Source organism: Chinchilla lanigera, unplaced genomic scaffold (genome assembly GCF_000276665.1).
Source record: "Chinchilla lanigera isolate Chin_1 unplaced genomic scaffold, ChiLan1.0 scaffold00006, whole genome shotgun sequence".
Taxonomy (NCBI): Eukaryota; Metazoa; Chordata; class Mammalia; order Rodentia; family Chinchillidae; genus Chinchilla; species Chinchilla lanigera.
This window is the reverse complement of record NW_004955407.1, coordinates 32,638,758-32,659,707: the sequence shown is the minus strand read 5'-3', so window position 1 is coordinate 32,659,707 and position 20,950 is coordinate 32,638,758. Positions and strand designations below refer to the sequence as shown.

Below are 20,950 nucleotides of genomic sequence, written 5' to 3'. Positions count from 1 at the left end.
TGGGAGGCGAGGGAAGCTTTCAAAGGCGGGGCCTACTGTGAAAGGAAGTGAGGTCACAGGGGTGCTGCCCTTAAGAGGATACCTGGACTCCAGCTCCTGCCTCTCTCTCACTTTTCTGGTGACCGCTGAGTTCTCAGTGTCACCTATGATGTGCCACCAAAGCTCCAGAGCGACAGGGCTAAGATAACACAGATGGAAACCTCTGGGTTTTTTGTTTTTGTTTTTCTTTTTGGTACCAGGAATCAAACTCAGGACCTTGTGCTTGCCAGGCAGGTGCTTGTACCACTGAGCTATATCCCTGGCCCAAGGTGGAAATCTCTGAAACCACGATGCGAAGTAAATCTTTCTTCCTTTTAAGTTGTTTATGTCAAGTATTTCATCACAACAACAAAAGCTAACACAAACACATTAGATGAGACGCAAGCTTGGACAGAGCTCGAGCCATACACAAAACACACAAGGGTAGAAACGGAAACCCCTTCGACTCCCCGAGCATGAAGGGTTCCCGTCTGTCCAGTGTGGTGCTGACCACTGTTGACTTGAGGATAGTTTTCTGGTTGGTCTGTTGACGCTGTGGAAGGATTTTATAGCACCTCCATTTTTTATTCCTCACAAATATTCCTGTTTCTCACAGTTCAAATCCAGTCCTTACTGAAGTGAGCAAAAAAGGCTGAAAATTACACTCAGTGGCCAATGTTTTTTTATCATTAAAGTCTTTGTAAAGTAGTGAGTCCATGGTATGGACTTTGGTTTTGGTTTCTTTAGACAGTGTCTCATTGTGTAGGTCAGGCTGGCCTTGAACTCATGGAGATTCTCCTGTCTCAGCCTTCTGACTGCTAGGATTACAGGCATGCACCACCACCGTGCCTGGCTACCACCTAGTTCTTCAGTTACGTGGACAAGTCCACTGTCTGAGAGTTGTAGATTCGGTGTTTGCTCAGCTGGTCATGCTGACCACGCTCTGAGGCGGACGGGGGTAGAATGGAGTCATTATGGCCCACTAAGCAGGTTTCCTCCTTGGAAACTAGCTCTGGAGGTCCTGGTCCAGATGGGGTGTCAAGGCTACAACTGTCACCAGGATTCTGCTTGCTGTTTTCCAAGTTTTCTGTAATAACACTTAGTTTGTCGAAAACTTCACTCTCCTCAGAGAGCGGAGAGGTGAAAAACAGAAGTGTGTTGTGTGGGTGGCCCAAAAACTGTAGGAGAAAACAAAAAAAGGACAGTTAATGATCAAAGTCCCCCATTTTCTTTTCTGGGCTTGCAAGACTTTTATGCAGAACTTCTGGCTTGGAAAATGCTGTTTTAAAAATGTAACATAAGCCAGAGATGGTGGACCCGCCTGTAATCCCAGCAGGCGGGAAGCTGAGGCAGGAAGATCGCTGCAAGTTCAAGGCTACTCTGGGCTACATAGTGATGCCCTGTCTAAAAAATAGGTAACATTAATGTTATAGTGGTTTCTTACAAAATTAAAACTAGAATTATCTTATGACCTAGCAATTACATGCCTCAGTATATTCTCCAGAGAAATGAAAGTGCCCATCAAATGTCCTGAGGCAACTGTGTCTCGTAGGAATGTATCATAAGCCAGGGTCTGGGGTGAGAATATGGGAGCTAGTGTTTAGTGCATGTAGAGTTTCCATTTTGGAAGACGAAAATGTCCTGGAGACGGTGCACACCACCATGAACTTACTTAATGCACTCTTAGAAACAGTTAAGCTGTCTGTCTGTCTGTCTGTCTATCTGTCTCTGGGAGAAGCAAGGCTAGGGATCGAACCCAGGGGCTTGTGCTTTTAGCTTGATCACAGAGCTGTGGGGCTGACACAGCCTGGCTGTCATTTCTTCCAGGAAGCAGGAATGCTGCAGGTCTTGGAATAACACACAGTGTCTCCAGCACATCCTCAGGCTTTGTTAACAGCCTCTCTGGCATCCCTAGCATCCTGTGTGTCCCCTGACTTCAGCCCTTCGTCCTGTCCTGAGATGTGGTAGCCAGGAACCAAATGTGGCTACCTGTCATGCAGCTAGTAGAAATCAGTGCGCATTCTGAGTGTGAAATACAAACCAGATGTTGAAGATCATCCGTGAGAAAGAACATAGTCTAGCTTAATAACTTAAAAATATATTGTTTAATATTGAAATGGTGTTTTTTTAGATATATGGGGTACATAAAATACGTCATTAATGTTCCTTTCACCCATGTCTTTTTACTTTTTTATAAATGTGTCTACTAGCAAATTTAAAATATAGGTGGCTCATGCTACGTTCCTACGAGCCAGTGTTGCCTCAGGACATTGTCACAGCTTGTCTCTCCCATACCCAGGGCCAGTTACAGACAGGGACCACGGTCCAGTCATCCAGGTCTCCAATACCCTGAACAATGTAGATGTGCATACGCTGTCGGAAATCTGTTGATTTCTGTTCTCTACTTATCCTTATAGATCCAGCAATAGCCTAAATTATCAGGATTCAATGGAGAAACATTCTTTATAGCTTTGCATCTTTTGGGAATCCCCTCCAGATGAAACTTCCTTGGTTTCCTCCTCAATCCACCCATCTCTTCTTTCCGTGATGTAAGGTCCACACTTGGTCTTCTGATATGACTCAGCTGGGGTGCAGAGTGGCTGCCCTACCTGCTGGTCACTATTTCCCCTCTTGGTTCTTGAGCAGCTGACAGAAGGGCGTGGGGAGACCAGGGGTATTATATCCAGATCCTGGCTGGGCCAGGGAGGAAGTCAGGGGAAAAGGGAGCTCTCTGAACCCTTAGATCCTTAGGTTCATGAGACTGGGCTAGAAGATACCACTTGGTTTTCCTGGGAAAGAGCAAGGAGAGGAAAACAAGAGGAAATGCACTAGGCTGAGTCTCTTGGTTGGACACACAGAGCAACAGGTGGTCAGCTCATCATGGTTTATATCTAGATGTCCCCCTAAAGCCCATAGGCGGACCTTTGGAAGCTGATTAGATCACGGGGGCCAATGGCTGGCTCACTGTTAAGACACTGGGTTTTGGGGGGAAAAGATGGATCCCTGGGGTTCACCCCCCAGCTCCTCTCCTCTGGCTCTGCTTCCTATCCACCATGCTGTGAGCAGTTCTCCTCCTCCACGCCCCTCTGCCATGCTGCCCTGCCTTGGAGCCAGTGGGTTCTGGACTCAAAATGTGAGCCAGCATAAATCTCTCCTCCTTTCACTTGAGGGTTCTGGGTATTACGTCCCAGCAAGAAGACAGTGATTAAAACATAGCTCCTAAAACACAGCTCAACACTCTACATCGGATAAATTTCCCTATGGCTTTTTCATCTCAAAGTCTTCCACTCCAGCAAATCTCCCTAAATTCAAAACGACTTGACTCTCCGGGTCATGGTTAACCCCATCTGTACTTGATGGCCAAACTGGAGATTTTGATGACAATCCCGATCTGCTCTGTAGTTTTCTTTGCCCTCGCTGTCTGGCCCTTCTCCAGCACCCAGAAGCCTTCCAGCTCTTAGATTATTACAGGGCCAGAGAGCCTGGGGAGGGAGAGTTCTTTCCAGCAGATCCCTGAAGGACAACAAAATTGTCTTGGCTTTGATTTGCCATCTGTTCTTTCCCATCTGACCAGTTTCTTTGATGGTGAAGCCAAGTGGCAAAAATAGTAGATGAATAGTTTATGTTTTTTCCTGGTTCACAGTTAACAAAACACCTTCTGCCCATAGCAAGGGGCCTGGCCCTCTTTGTTCTGCTTGTTCAGCTGTGGCTTTGCAAAAGCTCAGCCTGGAGTGTTCCTGACTCTTTCTGGTACCGCAGGGCCTGAAGGTGCTTCTTGTAGAAGGTCCTAGCTGCTCTGAATCACTTGCCTGCGGGCACAAGCACCACTTTCTACCCACAGCAGGTGCTGTCCTGGGCTGCCCAGCTCCCCAGCACAAGTGAGGGGTCGCTTGTACTCAGCTTCCAGTGGAGAGCTGAAATGGCCACAGCTGGGCCCTCTTCCAGGCGATACCTCCACAGAAAGAGAGCACCAGGGCAGCCCTTGTTAACTGAGTGGTAGTTTTGAGGGGAGCTCAGGGCAGGCAAGGGCACTACAGCAGGTATGGGCCATGGAGCAAGCAGCCCTACCTGCTCCTGTAGCCGGGTGAGTTGCCTACCACTGATAAAGCGCTAAGGGAACCTGATGTATGCATGACCCAGCAGATCCTTGAAAGGTTTATGGTGAGAAAAAGACTCTGGGTAAAGTTCACGACCAACTCCAAGAGGAGAATTGCCATGCAGACACTAGAGTTCTAGGCCAGGCTGGGCCATCTGCAGCAGATTGGTACATCCTTTTTGAACAGCTACTGCTGGAGGGGTTTGGAGACCCAGCAGAGACAGAGCCTAGGACTATTGGAGTACTAGGTGATCACGATGCCCCGAAGGGACCAAAATGTAGTCACTTACATCAAAACCAAACTCAATGTAGCAGAGAGGTCATGAAGCGGAAGTCTTCATGTACACTTTGCCTGATAATAGGAAGAATTATTGCAAAAGATCCTACCGAACCACAACCTTGCACGAAAGCCACCTTTATGGCACATGCTCAGCCTCTGCCTATGGGACCGTGGACACACGTCCGAGTTGTTACTGATCCCTGTAGCCAGGATGACTGTTCCAAAAAACCTATGAGACCTTACTCCTTGTACCTTTCAAAACCTGTTTTTCTTTGTCTCCCTGAGTAAATCTAAGGCCTGCCATGGCTCTCCATGAAACATGTATCCTGGATTTGCAAATGTTCTGCTCATTCCTGAAAAAAAAAATCACTTTTCTTTAGAAAGTCTCTCTGTTATAGAAGTTGCTCCATCTGGGGCTGGGGATTTAGCTCAGCGGCAAAAGCTTGCCTGGCAAGCGCAAGGTTGTGAGTTCAATTCCTGGTACCAGAGAAAAACCAAAAAAAAAAAAAAAAAAAAGAAGTTGCTCCATCAGGGGGCATGTGAGATCCATCAGTTCCTAAGACAGGGTGTGGGCTACAGCTCAGCCACATGAGCAAGTAACTCAGGCTTCTACGCTGTCTGTCCCCCTGCTCCTGTTGTGCCTCTGCCCACAGTATGACCATATAGGGGAGAGGGTCTTCTTTCTCTGGAAGGCCAACCTTCCAGCATGGCATGTAGTACAAATCAGAAATGTCTGCTGCTGCAGTGTAGCCATGAGCAGTATGAAGCTGACTGCCAGGCAGAGCTTTGGACTGTACATCTGGTCGACCCCTTCGGGTATAAGGAAAAGCAGCTCAAGGTCAGGCTCACCATGCAATCATGGCAGGGTTTAATGACCAAGTACATACATAATTTTGATTTAATTCCTGATCTATAAGACTTAAAATATTTTCTAATGTCTTTTAAGAAAAAGTATGCAGATCTAGAATAGGAGTATTTTACTAGCAAACACATATGAGGCCAATGTGCTGCTGCTACTCCTCAGATTGAGAGACCTATAGGCAGAGAAAGGAGTCAGCACATGGATCAGGAGGCATGGATAAGGCTGCTGCTACATCATGGTGGGCACTGTACTGAATCACCAGGGCATCTTCTAGTTCTCCCCTGCCCTCTTCTGATGCAAATGGACAGGCAGAGCAGCCATTGTCTGAGAAGGGCCAGGTGACCAGAGCTCAGTCCTTGCTAGATGAGGACCTGGGGCACCACGTCAGGTCAGCAGCCAATGCCAGGAGGGGCCAGTCACTAGAGAGGAAGGAGAGGACTCCTGAAGGGCTAGCAGGGGAGACCATGAATGCCACCTGTGGTCCAAGGCCAGCTGTAGTGGGGGTGGGAGGTGGTTTTTTTTTTTTTAACTGAGCTTCCTTGTATAACCTTCCCCAAGAAAAGAGATCACCTCCAATCCCAGAGGAGCTGTTCTCTGTGTGTCTGAGGATTTCTAGAGATGGACTGTGGTGGGTGCTGTGCTGTGCCATGCAGATCTATGTTCAGGAATGAAGCTTGGTTCTCCTCACTGCCTTCTCATGGCCTGCACCTCCCCTAGGTGAAGCTCCCCTCTACGGGATGCCTACATCCAACCCTGGGCGAAGGAGGGGTTCCCAGGCTCAGCTCTCTTACCTCAGCTTGGGATGTCTCCAAGGACCATGGGACTGGGGGATGCCTCTGTTGTGACTGCAGCTCAACAACAGCTCAACCATGGTCCTCTCTCTCTGGACCACCTTGCCACCTTCACTCCCTTTGGGGAATTATTCCCAAGGACATTCCCCAATTGGAATGCCAATCTCTATCTCAGAGCTAATTTCCTGGGAAATGAGACCCAAGATAGGTCCTTTTTGGGTGTTAAATTATCCCTCAGTTACACACAGGGATGGGCCTCAGGACCACTTATGGGTACCAAAATCCACAGATTCCTCACACAAACCAGTGTAGTACATGTGTATATAACCTATGCCCATCCTACTGGGTACTCTCCATCATGTCTAAACTATGTTTTACAATCTAAGTGCTATGCACATTGTTGTTATGCTGGATCATATAGGGAATGATGACAAGTGAAAAAGCTTTGTACCTGTTCAGAACAAACACAGTTAAAGAACATTTGACCTGCAGTTGGTTGAATGCACAGATGCAGAACCTGCCCACGCCAAGGGTGGGCTGTATCTACAGGATTTCATCTCTTAGGTTCTCTTCTGTCTTACAGTCTTCAGCAAGAGGTACTTCCCTTTTTCTAGACCTTTTGAAAATAGCTTCCCTAAAGTCCAGGTATACTGCCCGGTATTCCAAATCTGAGCAAACCTCCCAAACCTCCCCCTCCTCCCACTGTCTCCCTCAGTTTTTTTGTGCACTTATCCACAAGCTTTCTCTTTCTCGGCTTCTCCAGTGTGACCCTTGCTCTTTCCTTTCTGTCCCCAGAACCACCACCTTTGCTCCCTGAGGACTTGGGCTTTGGGCAGTGCAGCAGAGGAGAAGTATGCAGGTCCACGGACGGCTTCTAGCCTCCAGCCTCCCCTCGTGGGCGCACGGGAATGGGTCAGTGCACGAGGTGTGTGCGATTCTCCCAGAAACCGTGTTGTCTGGAATCAGGTTGCCCTGACTTTACAGGACAACTCTTTCTGACTGTGGTTTTCCAAACCACATCTTGCTCCATCCTACCTACCTCTTTCAGGTGCTGTGGAAGAGAATTCCTGGGTGAGAAGGTGTACTTGGTCTTCTTGTAGATAAACCACAGCAAGGCAAAGCATCCCAGGAGCACGAGGAAGACTACAAAGACCGAGCCTATGAGGATGAAGGCCACCAGCCAGGAGGGAGTTGTTTCTGCAGGGACCAGGGGTGGATTAAAGTCTTAGCATGTATAGGTTGGGCCACGGTGATCTTAAGACCATCTTAACCAGCCCCTGAAAACAGGGCCCACACATTTGTCTTGGGCTGTATCCCAGAAACACAGAGGTTCTTTGAAGAATCCAGGGGCTCTTAGTGAGTTTGACCCCTTCTTATCTTTTTTTAAAGTTTGGTTTCTGGCATTATTGCTGATACACATAACAAGATCTTAAGCAAGAATTCTGATCCATTTAACCTACTCACAGGGTGGCGCTGTGTTGCCTGTTGTGAAATACCTCCTCTGCCTCGAAGCAGCAAGCTGACTTCCTGGGCCCCGAGCCCAAGGGAAACAGAGGCCTGGGGGTTGGTACTGAGAACTGCAAACACTCTGCGTACTAAAGACTTCAAGGTATTTGACCAAGCTCAGCAAGGCTTCCCAGGCCACAACGGTCCCATCACACCTTGGTGTCATGGAATGAGCCATCTCAGAAGTGGGGGAGGTCTCCTCCTCCTGGGCCAATCAGGGCCAGAGACCATGCAGAGGAGGCGGTTGCCATTTCTGAACCCTCCAGGAGTTTGACCTGTGTGGGGTGATGTCTGCGGCCCAGGGGTGGGGTCCATGCAGCCTACCACAGTGCTCAGACCAGCAGCATTACAGGCTGAGCCTCTCATGACTCACCGTCCTCGGTTGTCTGCTCACACACAGGCTCAGTCCACTCCCCAGTTTTGTTCCGATCAGGAAGAAAGCCTCGAACTTGAATGCAGTAAGTTGTCCATGGCTCCAGGTTCCTGATGATCTCAAAGTCGTACTGCACAGTGACCTCAGACTGGTAATGAGACAGTACCACTATGACTTAGCAGTGAAGGGGCAGCATTTTTTCCTCATCCTTTTTCTTTTCCCATGTTTAACTGTTACACATTCTGCTTTAGGCTTAACACAGGACAAAGCAGGAGCACATGCTCCTCCCAGCTCACTCTGGGGACCCTGCCCACACTCTAAGTGGTGCAGTAAAGCCTGTGATACAGACAAAACATCTCGCTGCACTGATTCTCTGGCGTATACCATCCCATTTCCTTTTTCTTTTTGAAAGAACCCATTTTAATGGGTTGAACTATGTCCCATAAAATTTCATTGCTGGTGTCAACTGTAGTGCCTGGGAACGTGATCTCATTTGGAGCTAGAGCTTTTACAGCAGTAACTGAGTTAGGATGAGGTTATGAAGGTGGCTTCCTAACCCAACATGACTGGTGTCCTTGTAAAGAGGAGCGATCTGGAGGCGGGCACACAGGGAGATAAAGGCAGAAATCAGGTGATACTTTTATAAACCAAGGAGCGCCAAGGTGGTGAGCAAACCTGCAGCCCCTAGGGGAGCAGCACGGAACAAATCCCCGGCAAGTTCAGATGCAGTATGACCCTGCAGACACCTTGATCTTGGACTTGTAGCTTCCAGAACTGATAGACAATAAATTTCTGTTGCCTTAGCTACTCGGTCTGGGTACTGCGTTATAGCAAATAGTAGTACGCTGGTCACAGACAGTAAAACTCAATGCAATCTGGTTTTTTTTCTAAGAGCATGTTTCTGATACAAGCTGTCCAGGGTCCTCTACCTGGTCACCCCCTCCTGAGGCCCCAGCTCACTCAAAGGGGCAGACTGAGCCTCTGCTCTGGCAGCTGCAGTTACACCTTCTCTCAGCTGAACGTGGACTTAGGATCTCATAATTAGTGATGTATTTCTGAATTTGAGAAACCGAAATAGTTCCTGGCAAATAAAAGGAACTAAAGAGCACACAACGCAAGCACAGACATTGTTTTTTGTTTTTATTTACTTCAACGATTGGTTATGTTTTTTTTGGAGTCTGGGCTGTTGACAACCTGTCAATATATTTTTATTGCATGAAAAATTAAGCTCACCGAGGGCAAGAACTGAATTATTCCCAATGATACATGATATAGATGGAATAACTTTTTTCAACTTTTTCGTTATTGTTGTTGTTTTTGAGACAAGGTCTTGCTTTGTAGTTCAGCTGGCCTTGAACTCACTATGTATCCCAGGCTGGTCTCTAACTTACGGTAAGTCTCCTGCCTTAGGCTCCCAAGTACAAGATCTAAAGGCATGTGCTACCATGCCTGGTATGTGGAATAACTTTTATTTTATTTTATTTTATGTTTTTGGTTTTTCTCCGGTACCGGGAACCGAACTCATGACCTTGTGCTTGCCAGGCAGGCGCTTTTGCTGCTGAGCTAAATCCCCAGCCCCTGGAATAACTTTTAATAAGTCAATTAGAAAGCAAACAAACAAACCAAACCAAAACAAAGCAAAAAACAAAACACTTCTAACAGCCCAATGTTCCTAAAACTTTATACTGCAAATTTTCAAAGACTAAACTCACAGGCTGACCCCTACATGGCCAGCAGGTGAGGTGGCAGCAAGGATGTGAAAGGGCCACCCCAAGTCCCCTGTAAGGTTTTTTTCTGTCCTCTTACCTATAGGCAATTTCTAGATTAATCATCTCACTTTCTCCTATGAGAAAGAAATGGAATTTGCAAAAACCCATCCTGTTGGTAGTTTAGGGAATTAACCTGGCACTGTCTCTGAGATATTTAAATACCAGCTTATAAAAGGGAATCATATAAGCTGGTAATGGTGACATGGCAGGTTCCTTTCAGGGAGGAACTAAGGAGCAGGTGGCCTTTTCTGGGTCTGTGCGTCTTACTGAAGGTTTCTTTTCTTTCTTTCTTTTATCCCCCACATTTTTTATTAGTGCATACTGGTTATACAGATAAATGGGTTTCATTCTGGCAGATCTGTACACGCATATAACATACTTTCATCATCTCCTCCTTCACTCCCTTGGCCCCACCCTCCCCTGCTACATACTGAAGGTTTCCACACAACCTGGCAAAGCAAGAGGACTGTGTAACCAGATGTCCGTGCTGTGGGCATGTGCTAGATAAGAAGCTGAATATGAAATGTGGTTTGCATTTCACACTTGTACAGGAGGCACTCAGCCGTGGTGACTGGGAAATCGGATCCTTATTTAGAAGATACTGGTAACCCTGGAAGCCAGTCAATGGGTCTTATTCTTAGTCCTAGGTGCAGCGACACCTGCACCTGCTAAGTGATTCGGAAACTAAATATTCTGCGTTGGTTTCCAGGCATACATTTCCTGCAGTCTTGCAGAGAAAACTTCCTGCTTTGTGAAGAAGGCAGATTTCCCGCATGCCATGGTTTGAATGTATGTGTCCTGCTCAAATTCCTATGTTGAAACTTAGTCACCAATGTGATTAAAGTGGGGTCTTTAGAAGGTCATGGGGGAGAGCCCTCAAGAATGGGGCTGGAGACCTTATAAGAGGACTGAGGAAGCTTCTGCCCTTCACCTTCATCAAAGGACACAGCAGAAAGCATCAGCTGCGAGGCACAGAGCCAGCTCTCACTGGACTCTGGGTCTGTGCGTGCCTTGACCTTGGACTTCCTAGGCTCCGGAATTGTGAGAAATGTTGTCTATTGTTTATAAATTACCCAGCCTGCTGTATTTTACTAGGACAGCAAAAACAGACGAAGACACTGCATCATTTAATAGAGAGTTTGAGGGGGAAATTAACTTGATTTTTTTGGTTATGCAGTGTGTGTGCATAAGTTTAACTCTATCAATAAACCCGGGTGATCTCTTCCTTCCAAACTCTTGTGCATTAACTGACAAATATTTCTTATGTAACAGCTCTGTAAGTCAGTTGAGGACCATGAATAGCAATCAGCTTTAAACTGCTGAGTCTTGCTCCTCATGAAGGGAAAGGAACTCCAGGTAGTGACCATACACGTTGTTCCAGGCAATGGCGCAAGCTTATGTTTTTCATTTTGACATCAAGTTCCCCAACAATCCTATGAAGTGGGGTATTCTAACCTGTTTTCTCAGTAAAATAGGTCCTTCTGCCCATTTTGCAGACCTGGGAAAGCTGAAATCAGATTGTGATCAGAGACCTATGGTGGCAAGGGTAATACTCCAGTCAGGTCTTTTAGCTCCAGCCTGTGTTTTGAAAGGAACTATTCCCCCAAAGAAGAGAGCAACCGGGAAAATGGGTAAGAAAGGTAAAACATGATACTCTTTACCCAGCACCCTGAGGTAGCAGGGCTATGGATTGTGGGTACTGATCTGTGGTATGCATGGGGAATGGGAGTCCCTGTGCATAGTGATCACCTGACCCCAACTTCCTCCATCCAGCTGCTGACTCAGCCCTGCTTCTTCTGCAACTTCTCTTCCAGGAGGAAAAAAATCTGCTGTTATTGTGTAGAATTCACCCTGAAAATCTGCTTTATGTACTTCCCTTGGGAGTCTGGGAAAGTTGAGCCCAAAATACCAGTTATCCCACAGCTTGGGAAGCTTGCAGCTTTCAGAAAAGGACTTAGATGCCACTGGATCATAGGTGCTGTCACCTTTGCACCCTTGCCTGGGTGGACTCCTGGTCTCCTCTATCATTACAGTCTCAGACTGAAACTGTGCGAAGAATGCATATAATTAGGAAGTCTTACCTTTTTATCAGTGCCATTTTTCCAGTATTGCACATTATAAACCCATGAGTCATAAATCTTCCTCATGGTCCATGTATAGGGTTCATTCTCAATTGGAGGGGCTAAGAGACGCATCTGTAAAGAATCAGCAAGTGCTTCTACATGTACTAGAGGAGGTCCGATAACGGCTAAGTATAAGAATAAAGAAAAATGATTAGAACCACATACAAGCTTTACTTCAGTGTTATATGTTCACAACTGTGCAGGACAGTTAGTCTACTTAAGTACACTGTTACTGACAGAGCACTGCTGTGTCACTAATTGAAGTGGCTAAAAAGGATAGATGGATTTAATTTCCTTAAAAGAACCTAGGTAACCTTTATTAATCAAGTTTAGTCCATTCATGTTTATTGTAATTTCCAATACATTTAGAAAGCATTCCCACTATATTATTTTGTGCTGTTTGTGTAGGCTGCTTTTTAAAATTTTATCTTTTGGTACTGGGAATTGAACTCAGGACCTTGCGCTTGCCAGGCAGGTGCTTGTGCCACTGAGCTATATCCCCGGCCCTTACAATTTTACTTTATTGGTTCTTTCTCTTTTTTTCCTGCTTTTTGTGAGCCTAAATTTTCTTTTCCTGCTGGACTAGGGGATACAGATGGTATTTCTATTTTCTTTACTGGTTACCTTTACATGGTTAACATATGTAATTACGCATGTATTCTTCTAACTTATCTTTCACGAGATACACCTGTGGCTGTCCCCTTCATTTCCCTTGGATCTGTGGTCAAACGTCATCAACTGTCCTCATAGACTGTCTCTTATCACCCAATGTAAATAGTGGTTCCCATCTCTTCCTGTCCTGTTAGCTTGCTTTGGTTTTCTTGAGAACCACCGTTACAACCCGTCATAAAATATGCACCCATTTGTTTATTATCACTCTTCTGATGAGAATAGGCTTTTCAGTCTTCTTTGCTGTTGTGGTTTTAATACTAACAATGTGCCAGGCACATAGTAGGTGGTCAATCATTATCACAGAAGGAATAATAAATAGTTCTGGGAAAATGTGCTATTTGAGTCATGTGCTATATTCTCTGGCCCTGAATATTTTTTGGGGGAGCTGCTAATGAGCCCCTTCCCATCATTCTAATCTGGTCTGAAAACTGAACAAAACAACTTGTTAGATATTTTTTCAAAGTGAGTCTGAATGGGTTTGCCTGATACAAAATGACGGAAATATATAACTTCCAGAGGTGACTGTCTAACACAGGGCTGGTATTGCCAAGAGCCTGGACACAGGAGCCTGAATCCTTGCTCTGCCACTTACTACCTGTGTGAACTTTCAACAAGCTGCTTACCCTTAATTTCTAAAGGAAACTTCCTCAGATGGGGCTAAAGGTAGGGTTTGCTTGTTTGTTGTTTTTTAAGACATGGTCTTGCTATGTAGTTTAGGCTGGTCTTGAACTCCCTATGTAGCCCAGGCTGGCCTTGAATTCACACTCATGGCGATCCTCCTGCCTCAGCCTCCCAAGGTGTATGCCAACCATGCCCAGGTTCAATGCACTTTTGCCTTAAGACATTTTCAACATATGATAGTGTTATATAAATGTAACCCCACTGTAAGTCCAGGAGCATCTGTAATATATTTAGAAGACTTGACTACTGTGAATCTGTAGTTTTTGTTTGTTTTCACAAAGAAAGCTTTAGAAAAGATTATGTAACTTTGATAGTTTCTGACTCCAGAAATAAGCATTTGTTGTTGTGGTTGTGATTGCTTGCTGCAATGCAACTGGGAATCAGAAGGACATCCTGGCTTCATTCTCTACCAACAGGGTGAAACCGTGACCTTGGTTTAATTTCCTTTTAATTCTTGATGCCCCAAATATGTTCATTTTAGAGCTTCCGGCAGCGCCGTGTGGCCTTTGATCTACCCTAGGAGATTCTGAAATTTTTCCACTGCCTGACCCAACCCATTCACTGTGAGCAGCATCCCTCCCTCCTGTCTTTCCCCTAGGCAGGGTGTCTGTCTGCATCTGGCCCTCTTGCCTCCACACCTGCCTTTCTTCTTTTCCCTTTCATGTTATATTTCTTTGGTGAAGTCACAGTTCCAAAATGACTTCCTCCCAAAAAGCTGTCACCTGAATTCTTCTAGTTCTTCTCATTAACAGCATTCATCCACACTTACGGCAGTGAAGTTATCAAATGTATAGTTAATTATGTTATTGATGAACCCAGACCCCCATGTGCGCTAGGCAAGTGCTCTACTACTTAGCTACAGTCACCCTGTTTTTAAAGATTTCAGACAAGTTCTCACTAAGTTGCCCAGGCCAACCTCAAACTTGCAATCCTTCTGCCTCGGCCTCCTGAGTAGCTGTGAACTTCTTTAAGGCCACAGCTCTCTCTGCTACATTCCCTAAAGGTCCTTGTGCAAGGCCATCCTTTTCACAGGCACTCAAAGAATTCTTGTGGATGGACCAACCACTGTGGGGAAAAACCCAAGACAAAATGATGACATCCAACACAATGAAAAAGAAAATAGCTTACTGTCATCCAGGGGGCAGAAAGTGATGTTTACCCAGTCCGAATGCTCATCTGCAAACTCTGCCCTGACTCTGAAGGTGTGGTCACCATACTTTGAAAGACTTGAGAAATCACATTCCGTGGAGGTAGAGCTCTTGCACACGTCTTGGAATTTCTTATAACTATACAACCAGAAAGACAAAATCATGAGAGCTCTAACTTGACTCTCCTGAGGCTGACTGGTGTTTTATACCCTCTGCTACCAAAGACTAATGGGGGTTATTGAGAGAAATGTAAAGCAGTTCCTAATGATTGGTCTTGATGAACAGAATGCATAGATAGCATTTCCCAAACTGTATGCTAGTAATGATCCTTGGATACCATAAGCCATTTCAAAAATAATATATCACATGGTCATATAATTTTGGGGGTAACAGTATAAAAATAGGTATCTTTTAAAATTTATATTAGTACATGTTTTCAGTATATAGTAATTGTACTCATTGTGAGGAGTTGGTACACAAACACAACACATTTTAATTCTTTTTTCAACCCCTTCCTTTTCCTTCCTTCCCTACTTCCTCCATCTTTTGCAAAGGATCTCTAAAAAAAGACAAAGTTATCTTCACAACAGAACTTCCGAGGGAACTTTACTCTCCTAATAAGCATGTGTCTCTCCAAAGAAGAGCTGATTCTTCAAAACAATTTTCTGGACAAAGAAAGCTTCCTTCCTTGACTGTGTATTTCCGAAAGCAGTGGGACATGATTTGTGACATAGTGACACACACAGATTAACAAAAATGACTACAATGATTTCAGAAAATGTCCTAAAATGATTAGCACTGCAATCCTGGAAAGACTGTAAGGCATTACATCAATCTCAGCGGAACAGTAACCCCAACTGTAACCACCAAAGGGAGGGCAGCAGAATGTCACATGAAGAAGAAAAAGGGTGGCATCTGGAAACACCTGCTGGTAGTGGAGCAAATCCTGTCCCCAATGACTTCACCCACCGTGGCCCAAGGAAGTGTAATGAGCTCCACGTGACCGGAGGGACAAGCTTCCCTTCCTGTAAGTGCACAGGCAGACTGACTGGTTCCCACTGCACCTTCCTGTCTAGGTGCCAAAGCCCATTTGGCTGCCCTAGAAGCGGCAGTGAGGGTAGTGGCAATAAGGATAACAACAGCAACATTAATGCAGCTTGGGGTTAGGATGTGGGAAGCCCAGAAATGCCTGGCCACATGCTGGTCTGTTTGATTTCAGAGTCTTGGGGTGGAGGAATCACGCTTCACTGCATTCTTAGTGACAGCCAGAAACATCCATTGCAAAAAGTCGGTAGGGACAATTGCGATCTTACTATTTTACAATCTGCCTTTTCCACTTTATATACCACAAACATTTTGTTAATCAACTCTTCATGGCTGCTCTAACATCCCAGTGTCTGGAAGCTCCAGAGGTCACTTCATCAGGGCGTTTCCTCACACGTGGTCATTCTCAGTTTAAGCTAACTCATCAGTTTCTTGACACACACAGCATTTCAAAGGTCATTCTACAATAACTTCTTTTTCACTAGGTTATTTTATTGAATTTATAAATATTTTTCTCCACAATTAAATAGGTAGTAGGACTCATTCCTCTTATTTACATGAAATTATTGGCTATTTCCATATTGAAAGCACCAGTATACCCTCTAAAGTGCCCCATTCTGGCTACCCCAAGCCCAAGGTACACATGCTACAGAGAGCTCATGTTGTGCAGCTGCTCAGGCTAAATCCTAAGCAACCTGTTATGGAGCCACAGAAGCACAATCAGGGCTTTCAAGATTGATTTCTTCCCCAAGGTTATGCCCAGCACATGCTGTGCTCTATCTGTAGCTCCTGAGGAGCAAACCAAGGGCCCCAGGTACAGACTCTAGGTCAGTATCTCCTCCTGCCCCCACACCAAATCACAGGGACCTCTCCTCTAAAAGATGAACACCCTAAACCAAGCACTGCTGCTACGACGGCAAATAAGCAAGGCACAGAGACCCGGAAATAAATTATAGGGAAGAGAGACAGAGCGAGGTGCAGTGGTGGGTTTCGGTTTGTCTCCTCTGAAACTCTTGTGGGAGTCTAGTCTTCACTGTGGGGTACAAAGAGGGTGGAAACTTAGTCAACCCTGGTGTGTACAGGAGGGGACATCTGGAGGGGTTAGGTCCAGATGAGACCATCAGAGTAGAGCCCCCACTGAATCCCGGTGGCTTTATAAGAAGACAGAGACATGAATGTGCACATGTGTGTTGCCTGTCTCTCACCATGCCATGCCATGCCCTGCACTGCGTTGGGGCTGTCCCAGCAAGAAGGCTATCAGCAGATGTGGCCTCTCAGCCTTGGATCTCTACAGCTGTGAGCCAAAATAACCCCCTTCTCTTTATGAAGTTCCCACCTTCAGGTATTTTGTTATAGTAATGAAAAACTGATTGATACAAGAAGGAAGTTAACTTTCCATGGTGAAATCTCTATGGTTTTTCAGATGGAGTAGAGAAAACAGAGATGAAATGATAGAACCATATCATCAGAAAAAAATAAGTTGTTGAATGAGCCTTCTTCAACTGTACTCTGGACTATAGACTGGCTGAAAGTATTGCATCAGCGTTAAAGGTCTTAGACTGCACTGTATGATATAAAAGATGATCCTGTTCTTATAGAATATTATATAAAATTGAAATATTAAGGGGCAAAGGGCATGATGTACAAGAGAGAAAGTAGGGAAAGGGAAAATGGGGCAAATACTAATAACTGGTGAATCTGGATGTAGGATATCTGGAAGATTTTAGTACTGTACTCAAAATTTTGAAATGCTTTTGTGGTGGTTAGGGTGAAGTTCCACCTTGATTGGCTCTGGGATCTGCCCTGGGGACAGATGGAGCACACTTGTACATGTGTCTGGGTGGGTCATGGAGGGTGGCCTTGGGCTCTAAGTCTGGTCTTTGCCCCTTCTGCTGTGGCATTGTTCTTCTGTGGCTCTGCTTCCTGGTCGCCATGAACTAAGCAGGTTTCCTCCATCAGGCCATCCCACCATGACATCTCTGCCTTGAAGCCAGCCAACCATAGACTGAGACCGTGAGCAAACTAAACCTCACCTCCTTTAAACTGTGTTAAGTATGGCATCTCAGCGACAAGATAGTTGTCTAACGTGGTTCTGTAATACGAAATTATTTTAACCCCAAAACAAAAATTTTAAAACCCAATATGTAGACAAGGATTGGCTTCTTCTTTTTTTCTAAATCTTTGGCTTTAAAGGCCTTGGGTGTGCTCCTAAAACAATAGACCAATAGCTGGATGGACGGAGGGCAGATTAAGAAAATCTGGAAGGGAATTTCCTCCTGCTTCACTGAAGAGTTTGCCTATTTCCTATGTTTCTGAGTCACCTGGGGAGCGGGTATGTCAGCTCATCGGCCTTGGGACTTCTGCTGCCATTTGCACCTGGCATGAAGGTGTGTCCCCTGTCCACCCTGGCAAATGGTGGCAGGCTGCCAAGAGAGGGCAGGTGTGGACTTCCTTCAGTAGACCCAGGGAAATATGGACAGGCAGGACAATCCTGCTGAGATAATTGTCCAGGGTGACAGTCACCCTTCCTTTAGAGTCTCAGGTGCTCTCAAACAATAGAGCTTTTGCCAGCGAACAGCTGTCTGACTTTCAGTTTCAGGAGGCAGCTGCAGGGACACTGAGCGCTCACTGTGCAATTCAATTCGTCTGTGCCACTGGAGGGGGGCAGCTGGTGTGGTAGCAGGGGTCTTCTTGACTGCTTTGCAGGCCTTGGTGCTTTGGACAGCTTCCACTGTACATTGCTGGCTTCTAGCGGTATAACGCCAATAACTGCAGATGACAGCAGCAACGTTTTGCTCTTAAACAACTTCAATTGTGACAGATGAGCTAGGTTCCACATAGCACCAGGCTATTACTGCGGCTAATTCCATCTACACACATGACAAAATATCTGCATCTACCCACAACCCTATAATAAACAAACCAGGACCAAACACAATAAAGCAAAGCTGACCACAAGAACGTCCTGGACAGAGAGAAAAAGGCCAGCAGGGAGGCTCCCCTGGGCTGTCACAGCTACATAGGTGACAGTGGTCAGATTCCTGCCCTCCTGTGGCCCGGCCCAGTGACTAGTCCAGGACCACCATTCTTTTGCAGCTTCCTGCCAAGAGCCTCAAAGACTCACCTATGGTACTGAGCGGTGAAAGTCAGGTTCCCTTTGGGAAAAGCGGGCGAGTCCCACTGTAGAATGTTCCTGAAATTAACTGAATTCATTCTGACATTTTCAGGAGGTGGCACTATCCCCAAGGCTGTAAAAAATAAAGGAAAACGTTTGCAACTAATTTTCCTCTAAAAGGTTTCCCAAGAAAGTGACCACATCCACCACTTGGATTTCCCTCACAGCTCTGTGTCACTCACATGGGTGGGTGCGGGGCACATTAACTGCCCGGGTTGACTTTTATTTGGAGAGCCACAAAAAGAAATTTCAGGGTAAGGGACAGGTGGGAAGCAAGAGTGACAGGTGGGAAGACAGGTGACAGTGACAGGGTGCAGCTGGTAGGAGAAAGTGCAATGGGGTGGGGTAGGGTGGGGCTAGCGGATCTCAGATACATTTCCAGAGATATAATCTCTAGATTTAGTGATAAATTTGATGTGGGGAATTTGAGGTTACTGTCCATTTCTCGCTTAAATACCTGGTACTCCGCTCAGAGCTGGGGCAAGAAGCCCCAGGCCCATTTTGGCAGCTTTAGATTGGAGATGTTGGAGAAATGTCCCAGTAGGGACATCAGGGACACACCTGGATGAATGAGCCCGGAGGTCACATAGAGGGCAGACGTGCGCTAGAAACAGAAATTATTTTTAAGCTTTTAAACAGGACTGTAGGGGCTGAGGATTTAGCTCAGTGGCACAGTGCCTGCCTGGCAAGCGCAAGGTCCTGAGTTTGATTCCCAGCACCAGACCAAAAAAATAAAAAATAAACAGGAGTGTAGACTGGTAAAACTGCTATGGAAATCAGTGTGGAGATTCCTCAAAAAAAACTAAGATTAGGGGTCCCATTTGACCCAGCTATTCCCCTTCTGTGGATTTTTCCAGAAGAACTGAAAACATACCACAGTGACATATGTGCACCCATGTTTATAGCAGCGCAATTTGTCATAGCTAAATCTTGGAAACAAACCAAATGCCCATCGACCGAGGAATGGATAAAAAAGATGTGGTATTTTTATACAATGGAGTATTACTCAGCTATAAAGAAGGATAAACTCAAGACTTTTATAGGTAAATGGATGCACCTAGAGACCATACTCATAAGTGAAATAAATCAGACTCGTATGTGCAAACATCGTATTGTCTCCCTAGTGGGAGAAACTGAAAGAGTAAATTAGATCCAGAAGGTACAACAGATATTGTGAAAGGGAGAGAAACTGCTCAAAAGGAAAGAACAACTGGGATGGGGGAAAAGAGAAAAGAAGGAAGAGAAAAAAAAAAAAATATATATATATATATACACACGACATAGCTAAGATAATTGTACTACTAATTTCTATTAGTTCATTGAAAGGTACAGTTAGTGCTTATATTGTTTGATCAGTTTTACATGCCTATATCTGGTAATCTGAGCAACTACTTTGAAGATAACAATAGGCAATATAACAATCATTGTTCATTTCCTATCATCTTGTTTTAAAATTCTGTATTTTTTTTTACTCTCTTTAAAATAAAAAAATTGTAAAAAGAAAACTATAAACAAAAGCAGAAAGAAAAACATCATCTCATAACCACCACCTATCACACAACTGGTACCAAGACACATTTGTGAAAAAGTCACAGGCCTGTTTAATGCCTGGCTTCTGCACAAATCCCCCCAAAGGACAGCGTAGAGAAAGGAGAGAAGGCGTGGTCATGAAGGTAGCTACAGCCAGATCTGCTAGAGGAGGATGCCAGGTCCAAACAGCTTGGGAGGCGCGGAGGGGGCGACCCGGGAGCCGTCTCCGAGCAACGTTTGCCCTAAAGGAAGGCGGGGCTGTAGCGCAGTCCCAGCCTGGGCAGCACCAAGCACCTTAGGGGCGCACAGACAAGGTTTGATTGGATCTCGAACTTTAGAATCCACAGAGCTGGGTCGCTGAGGGGCGGAATTTAGATTTCAGGGCCCAGAGGACTGCCGAGGACGGTGTGCGGAAGTGGAGACAGCCCTGGAGAGCTTTTCGCCCGGGGGCCGGGGGTGGCGGGAAGCGGGTCTAGGAAGGGGTGGTCTGCGGGGAGGATCTGGGGCGCGCGCGTGTGTGTAATGGGGTCTCCCCCAGACCCACCCGACTGCAGGAAGGTCTAAGGCAGTCATGCTGGGCGCGGAAAACAACTTTTGTTAGAACTCGCCGGGAATCCCTCCACCCCTCGAGTTTGCACGCTAGATCGCGCGTAATCCGGGTGCCCAGGGTGGGGCTCCTCCGCGGCGGGATCAGGCAGTGCGGGATCTCTCGCCTCGCGGCTCCACATGGCACGCCGTCGCTTTCGGGGTGCAATCTGCGCCCCTTTCCCGGAGATCACCGCCCAGCGCGAGTGGCACAGTGCAGCTAGCTGCGCCGCCCGACTCCCCAAAGCCCCGGGGGTTCCCCCGCGGGGACGCGCGGCGCGCACACCAGCCCCCCCC

The 20,950-nt window shown here is 46.0% G+C and overlaps 1 protein-coding gene across 1 annotated transcript; it reads right to left on the bottom strand.

The window, feature by feature from the left end:
- Positions 1-347: 347 nt before the first annotated feature.
- On the bottom strand, positions 348-18,611 carry Il10rb (interleukin 10 receptor, beta; the record flags this gene model as incomplete). The annotated part of the gene is given in 6 exon segments (XM_005375678.2): positions 348-1,196; positions 7,087-7,244; positions 7,927-8,074; positions 11,777-11,943; positions 14,300-14,457; positions 18,488-18,611. Coding segments are annotated over 6 exon segments (1,061 nt in total), but the record flags the coding sequence as incomplete, so codon positions are not given.
- Positions 18,612-20,950: the final 2,339 nt, after the last annotated feature.